Consider the following 21,231-nt stretch of genomic DNA (forward strand, 5'->3'; position numbering starts at 1 on the left):
CATGGATTGTCTTCAAAATATCAATATCTAAATAAGTGGAACTGTTACATTTCTAAGTGCCAAGCATTCACACTCACTAAAATATTTGACTATTTGTCAAATAGATGCTTGCCACTGTAAATGTCCTATTTTTGATTATTTAAAAAAAGAAAATTCCCTATTTTGTGATATTTATTTAAATTCTCCTCAATACTGCAGTAAGATGGCTGAAGATGTTCCACTAAAAAGATTGACTTTATTTTTGTGCAACTAAATTAGTTAACTGCCAGTATCAGTTAACAACACACACACACACACACACACACACACACACACACACACAGAGTTGGGCATAAACGTATTTAGGGAGCCACCATTGTGCAATTTTTCCCGCTTAAAAAGATGAGAGAGGCCTGTATGTATGTGTATGAGAGACAGAATGGGGGGAAATAATCCGGGAAATCACATTATAGGATTTTTACTGAATTAATTGGTAAATTCCTGGGTAAAATAAGTATTTGGTCACCTACAAACAAGCCAGATTTCTGTCTTTCACAGACCTGTAACTTCTTCTTCAAGAGGCTCCTCTGTCCTCCACTCGTTACCTGTATTAATGCACCTGTTCTAACTGGTTATCAGTATAAAAGACACCAGTTCTAACTGGTTATCAGTATAAAATACACCAGTTCTAACTGGTTATCAGTATAAAATACACCAGTTCTAACTGGTTATCAGTATAAAATACACCTGTTTTAACTGGTTATCAGTATAAAAGACACCTGTCCACAACCTCAAACAGTCTGAAGACTGAATCTGCAACAGGTAAACAGCTTGGTGTAAAGAAATCAACTGTGGAAGCAATAATTAGAAAATGGAAGACATACAAGACACTGATAATCTCCCTCCATCTGGAGCTCCACCAAGATCTGACCCGTGGGGTAAAAATGATCACAGGAACGGTGAGTAAAGATCCCAGAACCACACGATGGACCTAGTGAAAGACCTGCAGAGATCTGGGACCAGAGTAACAAAGGAACCATCAGTAACTCACTACGATCAGGGACTCAAAGGAATGGGCCAAAATACCAGCAACAGCGTAGAAAACATTTGACCTCTGTCATTGCCAACAAAGGGTATATAACAAAGTATTGAGATGAACTTTTGTTATTGACCAAATACTTATTTTCCACTATAATTTGCAAATACATTTTTTTTTAAATCAATGTGATTTTCTGGATTTTTTTTTTTTTTTTCATTTTGTCTCTCATAGTTGAGATTTACCTGTGATGGAAATTACAGGCCTCTCACACCTTTTTAAGTGGGAGAACTTGCACAACTGGTGTCTGACTAAATACCTTTGTCTGTGTATGCGTATGTGTGTGTGTATGTATATATGTATATATATATGTATGTATGTGTGTGTGTGTGTGTGTGTGTGTGTGTATATATATATATATATATATATATATATATATATGTATATATGTATATATATATATGTGTGTGTGTATGTCTGTATGTATATAATTCCTATTTTTGTTGTATTTTTTTGTTACCCCATTGTGTAAATAGCCTATTCCCTGTCTGGCATTTGTGTTAGTAGGAAATTAGAGCATTGATACCATATACTTAAGTATTTGTTTAGATTTCAAGGGTCACATAGTTACCACAGTTTTCCAGAAGATAGTTGAGCCACAATAAGAGTGTGGATAATTGAGCTGTGCCTGGATTAGTTTCACGTTTGTTAAGTCAGTGTTTGGTGTTTTTAAGTGTTTGTCAGAGGAACATCTGTGTGGTGCTCTATGACTTGAGGACCATTTTAAACTTCTACCAACTGTTCTTTGTTGGGTTTTTCACAAATTTGGAGTTTATAGAACTGATATTAGCATGTCTATTTTTTTCTCTGGATTGTACTTGCTCTGAATGCACACTAAGATGAGTACAGACACCTGAGGACATTTTTGAAAGACAAACATACAGCAGAAGACGGAAGGGCAGGGGCAGCACATCACTAGTAATCTCATGGTTCAGCCCTGGAGATGGCCACCACCATTATTTTTAAAGTATTATTAAAACCATTAATACATTATTTTTTAGATCTGTGAAGTGGTACTGCTATTTATATGGCTACAACCAGATTCCACTGTGACCACCAGCATTTCTAATTGGTTGTTGATACTAATTGCATCATAAAATGACCCAATTTCCATGAGACTTCCAAGACCAAATATAAATGAAAATATTCACTGTGTTTATTTGGTCTTACTATGTGGATAAGTTGTTCAGTGGAAGGTGCAAATTCAGGCAGAGATCACAGGAGCCAACTTGAGCTACTCATGATTTTCTGTATGTCTTAACCTTTGTCTGAGACTTTGAAATCACATGTAAAATGACGTCTCAGGTCGGCATTGAGAGAGAGAACTGCTTTGACACACGTACAGCGTTTGGTCCAGGTGGTGTAGTCTGTGGAGAGGAAGCCTGGTGTTGTTCATTGTTGCTGTTATGTCTGGACTCTGGACCAGCACACAGAGGAAACATGAAGTGTGCTAAGATATATCGCTATTCCAGATCTTTTTAGGAAGAACTGGTCTCTGTGTGCTCCAGCCCAAAGAGGAAAATATGGGGGTCGAGACCCGCCATTGCTGAAAATAAAAGTAACGCTGCAAACAGAAACAAACGCCGCTGCAAATAAAATAAACCCCTACCAAATAAAATAAACGCTGCAAACAAAAAGAAATGCCGCTGCAAATAAAAGAAACGCTGAAAATATAAAGAAACCCCGCTGCAAATAAACTAAAAAAACGACGCAAATAAAAAAAGCGACAACGGTAGTGAATTACTGGGGACTATTTTTGCCGATGCACCGGTGTTTTTATGTGAGAGGACACCGGTGTTGTTGTTTTTATCATTAATAATAATGCCAAGAATAATCTAAAGCGTGGGTAAAAATAGTTGAATGAATGTGAAGTTGAAGCTGTGTGTGGTGGTCAGGGACTTCTCCTCTCACGTAAAAAACACCGGTGCATCAGCAAAAATTGTCCCCGGTAATTCACTTCCGTTGTGGCTTTTTTATTTGCGTCGTTTTTTTTTTTTAATTTGCAGCGGTGTTTATTTTATTTGCAGCGTTTATTTTATTTGCAGCGTTTATTTTATTTTCAGCAATGGCGGGTCTCGGCCACCGTAGGAAAAGCATCAATTTGACCAGTGCTTTTCAATTCCGGTCCTCGTGGGCCGGTGTCCGGCACGTTTTCGATATTTCTCTGTGTTAACACAGCTGATTCTAATGAATGATCGCCATCAGCATGTCATCAAGGTCTGCATAAATCTGATAATGACAGCAGTTTGTATGACGGTATGCTGAAGCAGGGAAACATGTAAAACATGCAACACTGGCCCTGGAGCACCGGAATTGAAAAGACCCTCATCTAAACTGTTGCCAGCAAGCAGTTCAGAGTTCAGACTCTTGGTCACGGTTGTGTCTGTCTGTATCTCATCTCCACCTCCGTGGTGTCAGGATTAATGCTAAACAGTATCCTGAGATGTCCAGGAATGTTTGAACCTTGACTGAGGAAGATGAGGATGTGGGTACTGGATTGATCTGTCTACAGTCTTGTCCTGTTCTCAGAGTATTAAATGAAGACCATTTCCACCTAAACTTAAGACCATTTCAGCTGCTAAATAAACACCACAAACCAGCTGGAGGAAATGGAGCAAGTGTGACGGCACCGGTCTTGGTTGTTTTGAGTGGCGGCTCTGTATGGATCATCATATAAATGACCTGTGATGGAAATTACCCAATTATCATTGAGATCGGCAAACAGCTGTAGACCCACTTCACCAAAGAGTTTCCCTTTTAGTCAGGATTGGTCAGGACTTTTCTAAAATGCATTTAGTTTGGAGTTGTAATAATTGGTTAACACGGCCCTTACTGAACTTGTTTCTCAGATTGAATTCCCCAGTAGATGTAATTTCAATCAAGCTGCCGTTCTTACACAGAACGTTGCCCTGATGGTTAGTACCCCCAACAGAGGGAGAAGCTTCTGGATGGACATGTGACCAGTTAGGGACAGGAATCTTGTTCTAGGCTCGTATCAACAGAAGATGTCCACCATGTCTGCAGTTAGTTTTACAGCAGACTGGTGGGAGTGGTTGTGATGGGCAGCAGAACCAGTTTGATGAGGAGGGATTCTGGTTGGTCTTTGACAACTTATCCTTGTTTGATTTTGATCAATAATCCACTTATCATGTTGCCACGTTTCTGCAGCAGGATAATATCCAACTATTTGAGCATCACTGAATTAAATATGATTTGATGTTTTTACTAAGACCACTGTTAAACCTGAAGAGGATTTCTTACTTCAATAACCTTTTCTTTTGTTTACTCTTCCTCTCTTTCAGTTGTTCCTTATCGACTTTGGTTTGGCAAAGAAGTACAGAGACAACCGAACTCGACAACACATCCCCTACAGAGAAGACAAGAACCTGACTGGCACTGCACGCTACGCCTCCATCAACGCACACCTGGGCATCGAACAGAGGTTCCTGCTTCCCCTCAGTACCTGCCCGCCTATTGGCTTGGAGTTTTGTCTGTCTTCTTTTTTTTGTGGGGGGGGGGGGGGGCTTCTTTTTTGAATTAAAATAGAAAATGAGGCTTGGGAGTGGCCAAGTCAAATCCAGTCAACTCAGGATTTACATATTGTTTTTAACATAAACAGAACAGCTATTGATTCTGCAAGATACTGTTATAATTGAGAATTTTAAGGGTAAAAACAGGTTTAAAAAAAAAACCTCAATGGTTCCGTGTGATCATGTATGTATGAAACAGGTGGATATAAGTAAAATAACTGCAGGACTAAAAACTTCAAATCAATGCATGACTGGTAATTAATCAGGACATATAGTTACTTTAAATGATTACATTCACTTAGAAAAGGTCAAACGATGAATACAGCTATTTTTGACTCTTGAATACATTTTAGTATAATTTGACAAATGAAAGGTCTTTAAGTGAAAAAAGAAACAGTTGTAGGTTTGGGAGACTTCCATAGGAAGGGGATGTGATCTAAAGAGCAAAGCTCTTTTACAGCGTTGACATGATGGTGGAGAAGTCAGACCAGACGTTGTGCAGTTTGTTAATAAAACGTGGCCCAGTATTCAGGAGGAGGAGCCAAGACATCCGTCTCATTGGTCCGTTGTGTTAGGATTAATTCAAGGCAGTCGGGACTTTGACAACTTAAACTGCAGAAGTTGAACGTACATATACTGAGGACCGCTTCATCCTGCCAATGATCTCTGCTGGAATCCAACCAGAAATAAAAAGAACATTTCACTTTCATTCACTAAAACTAAACTTGCCACAAAAAGTAAGGAAATGCATGTTTGGTAGACTATTTCTTTGTTGTAACAATGATTCTTGGATGTAAATCTTATACTGTTAGAAAGCCTGTTTATGTCCCTTTTAAAATGCCACATTTGTAACGAAACTGCATTTGTTTGAGAAGCAGGGCTGAATATGTTGGTTGGGGCTAAGAAAAAATTAGCCAAATCTTTTCTGCCAATGCCATATGACATTGACTGCGTTTCCATGCATCAATAACCCTTTTAAAACCCGAATATTGGCAATAACCCCAATTTGCACGACCATGTAAACACCAATAACCCCTTTGAATAACCCGAATTTGCTCATATTCGGGTTTTTAAAAACCCCAATATGACCCGTGGGTCCTTTTTAAAACCTGAATATTGGGTCATGTAAACGCTAAACGGAATATCCCCATCAAACGGAACAGGAATTAGTTTTCTGCACATGCTCTGTTCACAAGGAATCCTGGTCTTTTGAGTCCAGGAAGTTCTTATAAACACGGAGAAACCAAGACCAGGAGGAGACTGAAAACCAGCTCGGCAAACTCCTGTTGGCTCAAAGATTATGCTCAGCACTTTTTTGAAGCCCAAATATAAAAAAAAAAGTATATTGCACCATAGGAATCCTGAAGTTCATTTTGACATATATCGATGCATATCTGGTCTCGAACCACAGCAACAAAATCCCTCTCTGGAAATAAGATTTGAGCTTTTTTTTTATGTCCACCCAGCCCGGATTTAAGTCACATCAGTGTAAAATAATCCTAATTGGTGTGTGCATGAGTGTGTCTTGTGTATTACTAGAATGTGTAGGAGAGTCTATTCACTGCGTTAACGGAGCCACGGCAGGGCTCCACCTTTTAAGAAAAACACTTGTCTGAAGTTTAAGAGAGTATGTTATCTGTTCCATCTGAAAGATTTCCCAGACTTTGTCAGTCCACATGTTGTATGTTGGGGGGTCAGATTTGAACCACTTCATAGTGATGCTCAGACCCTGGTTTTGTACTCATTTCCCGTTCTTTTTGCCTTCAGTCGCCGTGACGACATGGAGTCTCTGGGTTACGTGTTGATGTACTTCAACAGAACCAGTCTGCCCTGGCAAGGATTAAAGGTAGGAACAAAAACACGCTGCTTTCATCTCTCTTCTGAAGTCTTAAAGCTAGTATTTGTTTGATTGTCTGCTGTTATGGTGTCCTTTTTTTAAAAGTTACATTTTCAGAAGCTAATGTGTCCATCTTCAGAGTATGAGCCTGTGGGATGATTCCATACCAAAATGCTGCTGTTTATCTGTCTGATTTCCAGGCTGCCACTAAGAAGCAAAAGTATGAGAAGATCTCAGAAAAGAAGATGTCCACCCCCGTTGAGGTCCTGTGTAAGGTAAAACAACGCTTTTTCTTTGTATGAAACTTTGTTTCAATTCCAGAAAATACAATAACAATAAAATAAATGGCAGACATCATTCAATAATATAAAACACAAACATGCATAGGCATCATTATAGTAAAAAAAAAAATAAAATTATTCTCTTCACAAAAAATAATACAATAAAGTGCAAGTAGTTCGTGACGTTAACAATTACACTAAATTATAAAAGGAAGGCAATACATTCAGATATCAGTAAACATTTATTTTATGAGGTTGACAGTGGTATTACATTTCTTGTTATTAAGCAATTGTATCGTCTCAAAATACATTTTGAAATCAACTTTAAAGGGAACTAAGGATGGACAGGATTTGGAGAATTTTGCCTTATGAATGTGGAACTTAGCAACAAGAATCATTAAGTTGACCAGTTGTTGAATTTTGGTTTTCGTAATATAGTAAGATATCTTTAGCTTCTAATTTAAATACATTTTTAGTTTGTATGTCAAAAAATTAATCAAATTTTTTCCAGAAACTTAAAGTATGTTCACATTCATAAAACAAATGTGTGATGGTCTCTTCGTCATGTTTATAAAATACACACCTGCTATCAATGTCTACACATTTGGATTTAAGTTGGTTGGTGGGGTAAATATGATATAAAATTTTATATTGGACTTCTTTTAATTTGTTTGAGATTTCCAGACAAATTTCCCTCTTGGGGTTATTTTCCTTTTACTGTAGGAGTAGTCTTATGTGTTTATTAGTGCACTTTTTATTTCTAATATCTATAAGGTAAAACAATGCTCCACCTCAATTTGATCAAGGTCTGATGCAGCATTCAAGCTTTAACATTATGTCTTCCAGAAAATAGATATTAAAATGAAGGCGTTGATCAGGCCTGAGGAGAATAAACATGTTAGTTTTGACCGTGTTTGCTGAGAGGTGTCACGGTCACGTGACTTCATCCATCTAGTCTGAACGAGAAGGGAAACCCGAGAAAAGGGCTGGTTTAAACGAATAGACGGCTGACGAAATAACAGAGCTCTGAAGTCTCATGCATTGAGCGCGAGACTCAAGCATTTCAAACGCTCTCACGCCACACGTGGCATTTGTCATGCTGAGAAATGAACCTCCCTGCACAGTAACTCCAACAGCCCGTCTTACAAATACTGTGTGCTGAACTCTCAGCTGAGAGCAGCTCTCTGCAGTTACCAACCTGACACAGTTTGTTTTTGATGCCGGGTAAGATGCAAGTTTTTTGGGGATGTTTTTCTTCCACATCAGAGCAGGATCATGCTTTACACCCGCTGCTGTGCAGGGGATTTCAGCGACTTTAGGTTTCTAGCAAAATGCTAGCAACATTGCCCTTTGGGGGTTTTGTACAATTGCAATATGGTCATGCCACTACTTGGCATGCGCATAATAATGATAATGAAACACACTCCAGATACAATAGGGTCCTCGCACCCTCAGTGCTCGGGCCCTAATTAATATCCTAAAACAGGCTCATCTGATGCATCAGTGTGTTGAGTCAGCTCCAGTGATCTCTGACAGACGCTGTGTTTCCATGCGTGTTTTCATGCGTGTTTCCATGCGTGTTTCCATGTGTGTTTCCAGGGTTTCCCAGCGGAGTTTGCCATGTACCTGAACTACTGCCGCGGCCTGCGCTTTGAGGAGGCACCAGACTACATGTACCTGCGCCAGCTGTTCCGCATCCTTTTCAGGTGAGCGCCGTCGGGCCGTGTGGACGTGTCAGAGGAAAACCTAGATCAGTACGGAGGAGCATTCAGGCTCAGAACACACAGCCACATTCAGCCACCCTGACCAGTCACACCCAGTGGATTTCCCTGGGATGAAATGGCTCTGGTAACTGGTATTTTCACCAGTATGGAGCGTAGCAGACCAGAATGCTTTATGTGGTGACTCATGTATCAGATTCCTATAGCAGCAGTCACTCACCTGCCGTGCTCTCCTGATGTCTGCGATACTAGTTGATACTAGTCTGGTGTCTGCCCCGCCCACGTCACGCCACTCCTTTCTCTTATCTAACTGGTTAGATATCTGTGCAGTTTCTACTTTGTCAGTTGGTATTCCCTCCTGGAAGTCAGAAGAACCAGACCGGTTCTTGGTGTCTAATAGTAAAAGCAGGGATTGTCAACCGGTGGCCCGCGGCCCTCTAGTGGTCTGTGGCGGTATTGCAGGTGAAATTGTAAATGGAAAACGATAATAATTTAAAAAAAATATATTTATTCTTTAGGCTCAATTTATTTTCCATTTATTATTCATTTTTGTGAATAATTTACCCATCCAAATTATGTCAAATGAGTGAGTGAACTTTGTAAAATTATAAGCCCTCTTGGCTTCCTATTGTTCATTTTTCATTGACTGTTTTGTTTTTCTGTTTTTTATAGCAAAAGGCGCAAAAAAAATAGACAAGGATGCAAATAAATAGCCTATACAGGACTGTCTCAGAAAATTTGAATATTGTGATAAAGTTCTTTATTTTCTGTAATGCAATTACAAAAACAAAAATGTCATACATTCTGGATTCATTACAAATCAACTGAAATATTGCAAGCCTTTTATTATTTTAATATTGTTGATTATGGCTTACAGTTTAAGATTAAGATTCCCATAATATTCTAATTTTTTGAGATAGGATATTTTAGTTTTCTTAAGCTGTAAGCCATGATGTATGACATAAATGTATGCCATTTTTGTTTTTGTAATTGCATTACAGAAAATCACAATATTCAAATTTTTTGAGACAGTCCTGTATGGTTAAACGTATGAAAACATTGAAGTTTTCAGTTATAAAGCATACATTGTCTATATTTCTTTAATTTATATACTGCCTTTGGGTTAAATTTGCATAAAATGCTAAAAAGCTTTTATTACAGCAACAGTACATCATGTTGTTTTTTCTGCTCTGTTAGATAAATGACATGAATAAGATGTTTTATTGTTTGGGGTTTGGAGGCCGCCTGGGGCCGAACAAAGACATGATGTATTTGTGTTTGTGTGTGGATGCAGATGTTGTTGACGGTGTCTGTGACGGTGTCTGTGTCTGTGTTGCAGGACTCTGAACCACCAGTACGACTACACGTTCGACTGGACCATGCTCAAACAGAAAGCAGCGCAGCAGGGCGCCTCCTCGGGGGGCCAGGGGCAGCAGGCACAAACCCCCACAGGCAAGCAAACTGACAAACCCAAGCCTAACATGAAAGGTTAGTAGCAAACAGCCAAGAGACGTTCTCTCACAGACACCAATTGCATTCAGTCTCGTATTTATTAAAGGTTTCGTCCCTGACCCAGCCCAGTGCCCCCTTTTTTTTTAAAGATGAAAACCAGTAACAACACCAAATTTAGAACGATATTCCAGCTGGAATGATGAGGCCACGTGGAGGCCATTAGTCGGAGGAGGCACCCTAAAACCAGAAAATCCAGAAAAAAACATGGTACAATTGGTCTGTCTTGCAGAAGCAAAGACGTCCTTGGGGAATTTGACTACTAACTTTGCTATCTCTGCTCTTCTGTTCCTGGTGGAGCTGGACATGGGGGTTTCTCCTCTCTGATATGTGTTGATGCCTCCAATCACATCCTTTACTCTGCTGCACTCTCTCCTCATTAACATTCCCTCTGCAAATCCACCCGTCCTGGAAACTACTCTTCCTCCTGCCCTAACACTCGCCCTCTCTGATCAACCTGACTGTTGTTTTCACGTCCAGAACACTGTCACGATTGGAAGACGTGTTACTGTTGCTACACCAACAACACACAACAACACATCAGGAAATATTCTGTTAACTAACCATTCATTATGGTCTGACAAGATGAACCTGACATATAAAACACAGTCCTGAACAGTTTCCTGTTCCTCAGTGGTTTCACAAACCTCACAGTCGGCCCACTCCGTGCAGGTAACAGATCTGTGGCATTGTGACACCAAACAATGGCATTGTGGTTAAGTTCTGGCAGTAATAACGGTTCAGTGAACGGTCCATCATGATCATGGTCCATCACCAGGGCAATCGAGGGAAAGAAGTGTAGCTCCCTATAATGTAATAATTTCCTATAATGTAATAATTTCCTATAATGTAATAATTTCCTGAAAATGTAATAATTTCCTGAAAATGTAATAAAATTTACACTTAACTCAATCGAAAATGTAATAAAACCCAATAATGTAATAACTTCACTAATAATGTAATAAAATATCCTGACTGATATTGTAATAACATTTTTACCGATAATGTAATATCTTATTACATTATTGGGAATTTATTACATGGTACTAAAGTCTGCAATTTAACCCAATAGTCATTCTGGTGTTTCAAATCCAGCGTATATAACATTCTTAGATACTTAAAACACAAAAATTCGTCAAGTATTACATTATCAGTTTTGGGAAAAAAAAGACCCACCTGAAAATGTAATTCCCAATAATGTAATAATTTATTACATTATTGGTAAAAATGTTATTACAATATCAGTCAGGATATTTTATTAAATTTTCAAATAATTTAAGTGCAAATTTTATTACATTTTCAGGCGTTATTACATTTTCAGGAAATTATTACATTATAGGTGCTACAAGGAGGACCAAAGTTCTGTTCACCTGCAATGGGGCAATGTTGCAACAGGAAGTGACCTAGCAAGGTTCAGGTGTTTACTTGAATCTATTTTCTGTAAATGTGCAATTTTAAATCACACAAGCCACTCGTTCCTCATGCAGCGCTCCAAACAGAGAGGAAAAGGCCAGGCTTCAATCCTCTAAAACTCTTCCCACCTCAACACCACTCCAACGCCAGGCAGAAAGACTGCACACTCTAAAAAGATCTGTGGCTCAGAAAACAGCCATGTAAACATGAGCACTCTGACACAAACACTAACTGAACTACAGAAAACACCTTCACTTTCAACCGTCCAGCTCTGGATTCAGTCTCATCTTTGCTGTTTCACCAGCAAAACCTAGACTCCTGTGGAAAACTGATGAGAATCAGTCTGATCTCAGTTTCTGGCAGTAAGAGTGAACTATAGCTGAACTACAAACAATCATCTTGAGAAAACAGAACATTTCTATTGTTCTGATTGGGTAATGTTAAAATAAGTGACGTGGATCCGTGTCAGCTGATGTTTATTGGCTGTGAGGACTCTGTACAAGTGTCAATCATCCAGATCATCATCATACCTGATGGAACATCCTGGAAAGGTCTGGAAAACTCATACCAGCAAAGGAAATGAAAACATTCAGTTTTCTTGTTTGGTTCCTGGAGAACCTCAGGAACACAGGTATGACTGAATGTTGTAAAAAAACAAGCTTCGTCCTCATGAACCTCTAAATACATCAGTGTTCAATATAAGAGTCAGATGATGTCCACTATTTAGGTTCAGATTACATGAATCCAGACAGATATGAGCTGTTTACCTTCACTTACTATTTTATACTTTCAAACATGCACGCTTCCTTGATTTAGATATCAGATTTCTGTTGCTCTAGTTTCATATGTAAACTCTTTACAACGTAATGATGAAAAAACATGAAAACTGCTGGTTTGCTGTATTAGTTTGATGTTTAAAAAGAGAACGCCCCCAAGTTGAACACAAGGGGGCGTAGTTTGTATACGGGTCACGTACTGAATGGATGTAATGTATTTAAAAAGGGAATACTTCCCTTCTTCCTCTTCTTTGAGAACATACTTACCTGAGTTTTGTACATGAGCTGATATTAACAGTTTGATTATTGTATTCCTGTGGCCAGGTATTTTAACTGTTAATGAGAATCAGAAAGAAAAATAGTTTATTTTATATATAACACACACAAACATTAGAGGTAACATGATTATAATACGTATAACTGGCAAACAAGGACACGTGTAGTGATTTAAGAAAGAGTTTTTAAGTCTGATTGTTAACATGTCCGTTAAGTTTGATCAATAACACGCTCAGGTCCTGAAAATACCATCTCCTCTAAAAAAATAGAGCAAATATCATTTCCAGGTGCATATTCCAGCAGTATTACACTACTACAACGTTCCGGTTCTGATGTCTCGTTGAACATCATTCAAGTAATACAATATCCTGTCAGCTCACTGGGCCGTGGAAACACATTTAGTTCAACTGTTGCTCCGGCTTTAATTCAGTCCCCACAAAGGCCTGGCCGCTGTGTTTCATCACGATGAACTTCCCATGTGCTCATGAACTGCTCTTCTTCAGACTGACTGCACGGCGTCGTGTCACTCCCAGATAAGCAGCGCTGCAAACCCAGGGTGTGTCAGTGTTTAATGACCAACAGTGATACAGTGTGTGTTATTTAACTGAATAACAGCAGGATTGTGCAGCAGAAATGTAAATATGAGCAGCCCGGCCTTCATGTGCCACTCCTGCTGAATTTCTTCAAGATTCTTCTGTTTGCTTTTGACCCCAGTTTGGTTTGTTGCAAAGCTGCAGTCAGTCCTTTTAGTAGCCTGTTGGATAATCCTTTAATATGATTTGTGGGATCCTGGGCTGTGAGGACGAGGGAATAACACACTTCCTTGTCCTGGGTAAATCCCAGCCAGCTCACCCCGGCACACGCTCAGGTTCACCCTCTCTTATTGAGGGAGCTGGAGACGAGAGCCTGGGACACTTCCTGTAGAAAGGACACTCTAATTTACAGATAGAATAGAGGCAAATGCTAAATGTGGGTAATAAATAGGGGTGTAACGATACACTAATCTCACGATACGGTACGATACACGATACTGAGGTCACGATAACGATACGATATTATAGCAGTAATTTTAACAACCTTGAATGAGGAACATATGACTGGAAAAAATGTCTTTTATTTGAAAGACACAAAATACAAAACAATGCTGTGCATTTGCCCTATTGTTACAGTTTGTAATGCTTTATAACTGTTTAAGTTTTAAAGAGAAAGCCAGGCCAACCATTTTCCACAAACTGAACTAAAAGTAAATGTCAGGTTTGCATTATGATCTTCAGTTTCATACAAGTACAAATATTTAGACACAAACTGAATAGTTTCTCTCATGTATGATTCGACTTTTTTCTTTTCCAGAAATTTAACAACTAAAATTAAATAAATAAATACAAGTAAATAAATACATACAATTTTACATCATAAAAAAGATTCATGCTCACCTTCTAAGTGTAAGAGGAGATTTATTTTTGTTAAGGTTATTTTGGTAATTCAGGGTTCATTATTTTATAAATCTATTCTTTATATTGTGATGTAAATCAGGGACTATAATGACACTAGTCAGTTTATCTGTAGTGATTAGTCTGTTTTAGATTGGGTGGAGTGATACGCCACAGTACGGCACTAGGTGCTGTGTTGATGTTCTAAAATCCTACACTGTTGAGAGACATTAAAGTACACTGGAACTCAGCAGAAGTTTCCCCGTGTTTATCCTACTCACCACCCCAAAAAGGTTTAATTTAATAAGGTAAGGCTTAACTCTACACCAGACTTACATCAGTAAAAGTTCAGAGCTCAAAACCCTAAGAGTCCCGTGATCGGGACCAAAACGGAACTAGTTTCTTCTGAGCGGAGGAAGATTTTGGTCCACGGGTCGAGGCGCGGTCGTTTCTAGTCAACACAATAGATTAATATTAATAACCCAATATCGCGATACAGTTTGTCACCTCCACGACACGTATCGTGACGTTTTTGTTTCGCGAAAATTCGTGGCACGATATATTGTTCCAGCCCTAGTAATAAACATGGCGTATCCTGCACTGTTAGAAGCAGCTATTGTGAAAGGTGAAATATCCTGCCTGGAACACCCGCCTGGACGGGTGTGAAGAAGTTTACTGCAAAAATATATTTGTCTTATTTCTAGTTAAATATGTCTAATTTTTAGTCAAAAAATCTCATTACACTTAAAACAAGACTCGTTACCAGAAAAATAACTTATTTGACAATTTTCACCTGTTTCAAGTAGATTTTCACTTGAAATAAGTATGAAAATCTGCTAGTGGAACAATATTTATCTTCTTATTACAAGCAAAAACATCTTGTTCCACTGGCAGATTTTTCTACTTATTTCAAGGGAAAATCTACTTGAAACAGGTGAAAATTGTTTTTTTCCAGTGATGAGTCTTGTTTTAAGTGTAATGAGATTTTTTTTGACAAAAAATGAGACATTTTAACTAGAAATAGGACAAATATTCTTGTTAAGATTTTGAGTTTTTGTAGTGTTCTTTATTTTAGTTAGAAACAGTTCTTCAATTCTCATTTGATCTTAATGGTAGTCTATTTAAATGCAGATCTCTTCCATATAAAGGGATGGGTTTTCTACTTCTAAACTTAACTTCTCCTTGTGTATGGTTCAAATTTCTTCTAAAACTTCCACAGGTTAATGTCGACGTGTGAGTCCGAGACCACTGGTGCTTTATTTTGAAAATCTACCTGATTCTCCCCGGTACCCTCATATCTGACTTCCTATCAGATTCATCTGCTGTGTGGAAATGTGTGGAAATGTGTGCAACTTTCCCTGCGGCCCGGTCCCAGAAAAGACTTGAGGTATTTTTAGTGGAGCTGGACAGCAGATCTTCTACCACTCTCTTATGGAGCTTTTCCACCAGCACCTACTCAGCCCGACTCACTTTGGTTCTTTTCCAGGGGGTCCAACGTGCCGAGTAGATACTTTTTCTGTATCTATTCTGCCGAGGTTCTAAGCTGCTGAGTCGGCTGTATCTGACATCATCACACTACAGGCCACCGATTGGTCGGGGGGTTGGAGTCAGACGTCTGAGTCAGGAGGAGGAAATCAGAGAAAGAGACTCTGACGGATTCTGGTTCATTTTATTCAACCAGCAATGGCAGCAAAATTCTGTTTGGTGATCCAACTCTGAGGTGCAGATGTTTAGTTTATTATTTTGCACAGTTTTAAAAATATACAGGAAATATCAAATATAAATACTATAGGTGCAGGAAGAGGCAAAAAACCCAATGGGCTGCTCACGGCTCCAGCTGATTTCTCAGCAGTGCAGAGACAAACTAACAAGCGTTGCTGCTTGAAGCTTCTCTCTCTCTCTCATTTTTTAACTTGATATCAAACACGAGTCACAGATCCAGCAGCACATCTATCATCTCCTCCAGGTTCTACATCTTTAGTGTTGTTGTCTTCTCCGTTTAGATTCACAATCAAATACGTCACAGCAGCTTCTCCAACCTCCTACTTCTGATCTGGGTGGATTGTTATGGAAAAGAAACCGGCCCATTTTGAGTTGAGAGTAAAGGGGAGCAGGTGCTAGTGGGAAAGTGCCATTAGGCATAAGTTTGGATCATTAATGCAGATGAAACAGTCTGCAAGCAGCGAGCAGGATGAAAACTAAGCAACAAACTCAGATTGTAGACAAAATAAAGCTTTCTGGCCTCACACGCTCCAGCCATGTTAGTATCTTACTGAAGGACGCAGCCTTTAAACTTCCTTTTACAGCATTACATCCACTCCACGGCTCAGACTAGGTGGTGTTTACCTGCACCACGCCAGCCGCTACACTTCCAGCATGGACACACTTTTCCTGAACTAATATTAAATACGGGGCACCAATGTTGGTAGTGGAGCTGATACCACACATCAATGTAAAAGGTCCTAATCAGAATAATGAGTATGGAACAAACAGTTGAGTTGGTCCGTGGTTTAGATCTGGATGATTGACTCACCTTCACAGCCAGGAGACGGGATGGTTGTGAAGACATAACTGAGTTGTGATCAAAGAGGATCACACATTTCTACCACAGATTGATGAATAAAACTATTTTAATCTCTGACAGTGTCTTGTGATTCCATGAATCCAGAGGAGTTTTCCAAAGGAATGTGATTTGTGATGGTGAAACGGCAAAGATGAGACTAAACTCTGAGCTGGACTGCAGAAAGTGCAGGTGTTTTTTTGTTTAGTGTTAACAGTAAGTGTAGTGTTATGTTTAAAGCGCTAACAGGCCGGTGTTGGTGACGGTTGTAGCAGCTGGAGCTGTTTGTTCAGCTGGAGCTGGTGAGGTAAAGCTGAGCAGCTCCTGTTCGTTGGGGGTTTGTACCTCGTACCAGGGGGGGATTGTGATGGTTAAATACGGGGTATCAGGGTTGATTAGGAGCAGGTTAACGTGCAGCAGGAACATGTGCAGCTCCAGCCGTTCTGCTCTAACACTGCAAAAACTCCACATCTTACCACGAATATTTGTCTTATTTCTAGTTAAAATGTCTTATTTTTTGTTAAAAAATGTCATTACACTTAAAACGAGTCATTACCAGAAAAATAACTTATTTGACAATTTTCACCTGTTTCAGGTAAATTTTCACTTGAAATAAGTAGAAAAATCTGCCAGTGGAACAAGATTTATCTTCTTATTACAAGCAAAAAAATCTTGTTCCACTGGCAGATTTTTCTATTTATTTCAAGTGAAAATCTACTTGAAACAGGTGAAAATTGTCAAATAAGTTATTTTTCTGGTAATTACACTTGTTTTAAGTGTAATGAGATTTGTTTGACTAAAAATGAGACATTTTAACTAGAAATAAGACAAATATTCCTGGTAAGATTTAGAGTTTTTGCAGAAACATGTTGAGCAGCTCAATGTGTTTGATGCCAAACAAGAGTGATGTGGCTGGAAGTAATGGGACACACACACACACACACACACACACACACACACACACACACACACACACACACACACACACACACGTACACACACACACACACAGATGTCTTCATTTGTTTGAGATAAGTCCTAAGTAATTTGAATCACGTCACTTTTGAAGCCCTTTTCCCTGCGAGGGTTCTATCCTGAAGGAGCAGACGCTTCACCTCACTCACCACCAGCTCTCTATTTGAACTTGGATCATGCTAACCAAGCATCACTTTTCCTCGTGTCCACCATGTTTGTTTCAGGTGTAGTTTAGGTAATGACCTGTGAAAGTATCCCAGCAGGATCCAGAGCCCTGGCTGAGGGATCAGTCTACACCAACACACAAACAGTGCCACTACTGTTAACACATTCATCTTTACACATTACACTGTTGTGCCACAGTAGTTCATTTATTTTAGCTTAGGAAACCTGTTCCACCAACTAGCATTACTTTCAATGAATCTTGATCAAATGTGTCCAAACCTCCTCATTTCAGATGTCACTACTGGAAAGAACCTTAATACCTCCAGAAACGTGTGCTAGTACTCAGTACTACAGCCCTAATCACCCCCCAAATGTCTGCTTTATATTAATCATATCAGTTGAGCTAAAGGTTATGGATGTGAAATCTATCGTGTGTTTCACGTTTCAGCACAAAGTGCTTTACATAAAAACTTTTAAAAGTGCATAAAAAGTAAAAAAAACATAAAGCAGAATAAAATGTTAAAGACAGGCAGATATAAGTTAAAAAGAATGAAAGATTAAATCTACTGAAGATAAAAGCTGAACTTTTAACCCTTGTACCGTCTTTGGGTCAAAATGACCTCATTCTCCTTCCTTCCTCCTGCTCTCTCCTTCTTCCCTCCCTCCCTCCTTGAAGGGTTAATGTGAGTCCAACCAGGTAAGTTCTGGTCCAGAAAGTCCCACAGTTGTTTCTACCAGGGATAAATGTGGATGTTTCCGTCCCCAGCCCCTGGTGGTGGCTGGAGGAACTGCAGGGTTTCAGCAGCGGTTCCTGCCGGGTGTTGGTGTGATCTCAGGGTTGGGGAGTGTGTACTGACGCTGCTGTCTGTGTGTCCCGTGTCCCCGTGTGTCCACCTGCAGGGTTCTGAGCGGCAGCAGCTGCTGGTGATGGACCAACCAGCAGGGGGAGTGTTCCTGGATGCTGACACGACTAGACCTGGGCGTCCTTCATCATAAGTATCAGTGTAACGGAGCATACCGACGTACACGCCTCTGCCGTGTCTTCTTCATGTGTATACGTCACTAAGATCCACTCGGGAGTCGTCGTCTGTTTTTTTGTTTTTTAATTTAGGATGGAGGCTGTAGCCACTCCCTGTCCCCGGCACCCCTCCCCCATCTGTCCTCTACTTTGACTTTTATTTACCAGATTTCTGTCTGACCGGCTGTCTGTCCGTCTGTCAGACACTCAGTTTCCTGTCCCAGTGGAGCCGCCTCACATCCCCCAGATAAACATGTAAAGTGTTGGAATGATTGATGATGCAGCCCTGGATGTTTATTTACACCAGACTGGTGGTTTATTTTCCTCCTTTTCTTTTGTTTCCATGGTAATTAAGAGTTTGCCTGTTGAATTTGAGGAGCGATGGCAGCGCTCACTGGTAGAACCATACTTTTGCTTTCTCCTCTTTAGAACTCTGAATTAAATCTGTTGTAAAACCTATGGTCTTCTCCAGAAATGCCAATAAAAATCATTACTAAACTCAGAATGAGCAAGGGTTTTTGTCCATCTTCCGTATGACTAGGGTTGTGATTTTCAGGACGTGTGAATGGACTGTGGGACCAGTGATGACTCTTGGAACCTGAACAGATTCTTGAATCGTGTAGAGACCGTCGGCTCTGGAAACACCAGTATGACTAGACTGAGATTGCACTCTCCTTCTGGAGTCTTGAGACCCGGGGCCTCATGTACAAAGAGTGCCTGGATTTCAACGTGAATCCGTGCGTGGAATTCTTGCGTACACAAAAAAAAATTCAGATGTACAAAACTGCGTACGCCCAAATCCACGCAGGTTTCTTCAATCAACGTGGAATTGAGCACAACACTCCACCCTGTCTCCTCCCTCAAATACATATGTTTGAATATGATAATGAGGATAATTATCCATTAAAAACCGCTCATCCTAACAAGGAACTTGCAAAAACAAGTAAAATTAAAGCTGCAAGCAGCGATGAACGGGCCCTCGCGCGTTGCAATTTGCACCAATTAAGGTCAATGACTGAAAGACTAAGTCCGATGACACCATGGCAAAGAAAAGTATTCTAGGGCGTGCTGTTGAGCCGTTAGGCCACGCCCATTAATGCAAACCATGAAATATCAAATGTATCACCAGGCCTGGCTTGGTGCAAAATTTGATGACTTTTGGGGAACTATCAAATATGGACCAATCAGATGAAGGGGGGCGCGCTTTTTGGCGTCTAGCGTCGCCACGGTAAAGCTTTTGAAAGAGAAAAGTAATGCACGTAGTCACAGGATGGAGACGCACATTTTGATGTATAACACACCTGAGTGCACGTTACGGTTCGGGCCGTATTAACTGCCGAAGGAATGGCATAAATTGCGCCAAAATGACACGATTAATTCAAAATGGCCGACTTCCTGTTCGGTTTCGGCCATGGCTCCAGGAGACTTTTCTTTAAGTTGCGACATGATACAGGTGTGTACCGATTTTCGTGCATGTACGTCAAACGGTATCGTGGGGCTTGAGGCACAAAGTTTTCTAGGGGGCCTGGCTTGGTGCAAAATTTGGTGACTTTTGGGGCACGTTTAGGGGGAAAAAAGGCCCTCATTTCGTCAGAACAAAGAAAGAAAGAAGAATAATAATAAAGAAAAAAAATCCTACAGATACAATAAGGCCTTCGCACTGTAAGTGCTCGGGCCCTAATAGATTAAAAAAAACATCGGCTGTGAGCTGGAGACAGTCCTGTCAAAAGTTTAGGCTGGAAAAATAATTTATTTGGGGGCATTTCTTCTGATTTAAGCTGCATTGCATTATGAGTATTGTTCTTTGTTCTGTGTTGCGTTCCGTGAAGAGTTTTGGTTTTATTATGATCGTACGGGTTTGTTAATGTTTATGGGCAGCGTTAGTGCATCATTACACTCTGCTTTTCTTGTTTGTAATTTAAGAACCGACACCAGAATTTTTGGTGGATGAAAAACGGCTCCTCGTTCTGCTTTATTGTCACGCGTATTATATACTAACGGATTAAGACCAATGTACACGTTTATTGAGTTTTACACATGGTGGATGTCCGCGATAACCTCTCTCATAAGTATAACAATGTGAACAAAATACAATTTATATTTAAAACATGAAGCATCACGATCTGATTCCTCTGCTGCAGAAATAAAGACAACTTGTGCTGAGGGGATTATCGAGGTGCAAACGTGAGAAATAAAGAACAAAGTTGCTTTAACTCGGAGTGTTGCAGGAGGAGAAACCGGTCTGGGTCCTGGTCCAGGTCCTGGTCCCGGTCCCGGTCTAGATCCCGGTCCATCACCAGAGAAACACTTTCTAGATCCTGCAGAACCTGCAGCTGACTCCATATCAGACTCTGAAAGTTGCCTAAACATTCAATAAAACCTTTATTCATCATTTCTGAGTCACATCAGTTCCTACCAACCAACCTTTCCGTGACATCTTAGTTTTATTTTAAAAGACAACTTTACAGAACCGGTTTTTCGCTGCAAATTCTATTTTAATGTTTTTCTGTTCAGACACAGTTATGGGATGTTTAGGATCTGGCTTTTATCTCCAGTCCTCGTCCCATATGGTCGTCATGGTGACAGAGATGTCGGACCTGCAGCTCCAGCTGATGGTCTAGTCTTAGTCCTGGACCAGCAGGTCCAGACTAAACCAGCTGATGGT

At 39.9% G+C, this 21,231-nt stretch overlaps 1 protein-coding gene across 3 annotated transcripts in view; it reads left to right on the forward strand.

Moving 5' to 3' along the window:
• Window positions 1-19,071, forward strand: part of csnk1a1 (casein kinase 1, alpha 1) — a 50,833-nt gene extending 31,762 nt beyond the window's left edge. For 2 of the 3 annotated variants that reach the window (XM_061725984.1, XM_061725986.1), the window contains 6 exons: window positions 4,378-4,517; window positions 6,373-6,451; window positions 6,643-6,717; window positions 8,323-8,429; window positions 9,784-9,932; window positions 18,449-19,071. In XM_061725984.1, coding sequence (XP_061581968.1) covers window positions 4,378-4,517; window positions 6,373-6,451; window positions 6,643-6,717; window positions 8,323-8,429; window positions 9,784-9,932; window positions 18,449-18,456 — 558 coding nt within the window. In that variant the 3' untranslated portion in view covers window positions 18,457-19,071. The remainder of the gene's footprint in view (window positions 1-4,377; window positions 4,518-6,372; window positions 6,452-6,642; window positions 6,718-8,322; window positions 8,430-9,783; window positions 9,933-18,448) is intronic. The other variant, XM_061725985.1, reaches the window with a different exon arrangement.
• The last annotated feature ends 2,160 nt before the right edge of the window (window positions 19,072-21,231 follow it).

Source organism: Cololabis saira, chromosome 7 (genome assembly GCF_033807715.1).
Source record: "Cololabis saira isolate AMF1-May2022 chromosome 7, fColSai1.1, whole genome shotgun sequence".
In the NCBI taxonomy this organism is placed as follows: domain Eukaryota; kingdom Metazoa; phylum Chordata; class Actinopteri; order Beloniformes; family Belonidae; genus Cololabis; species Cololabis saira.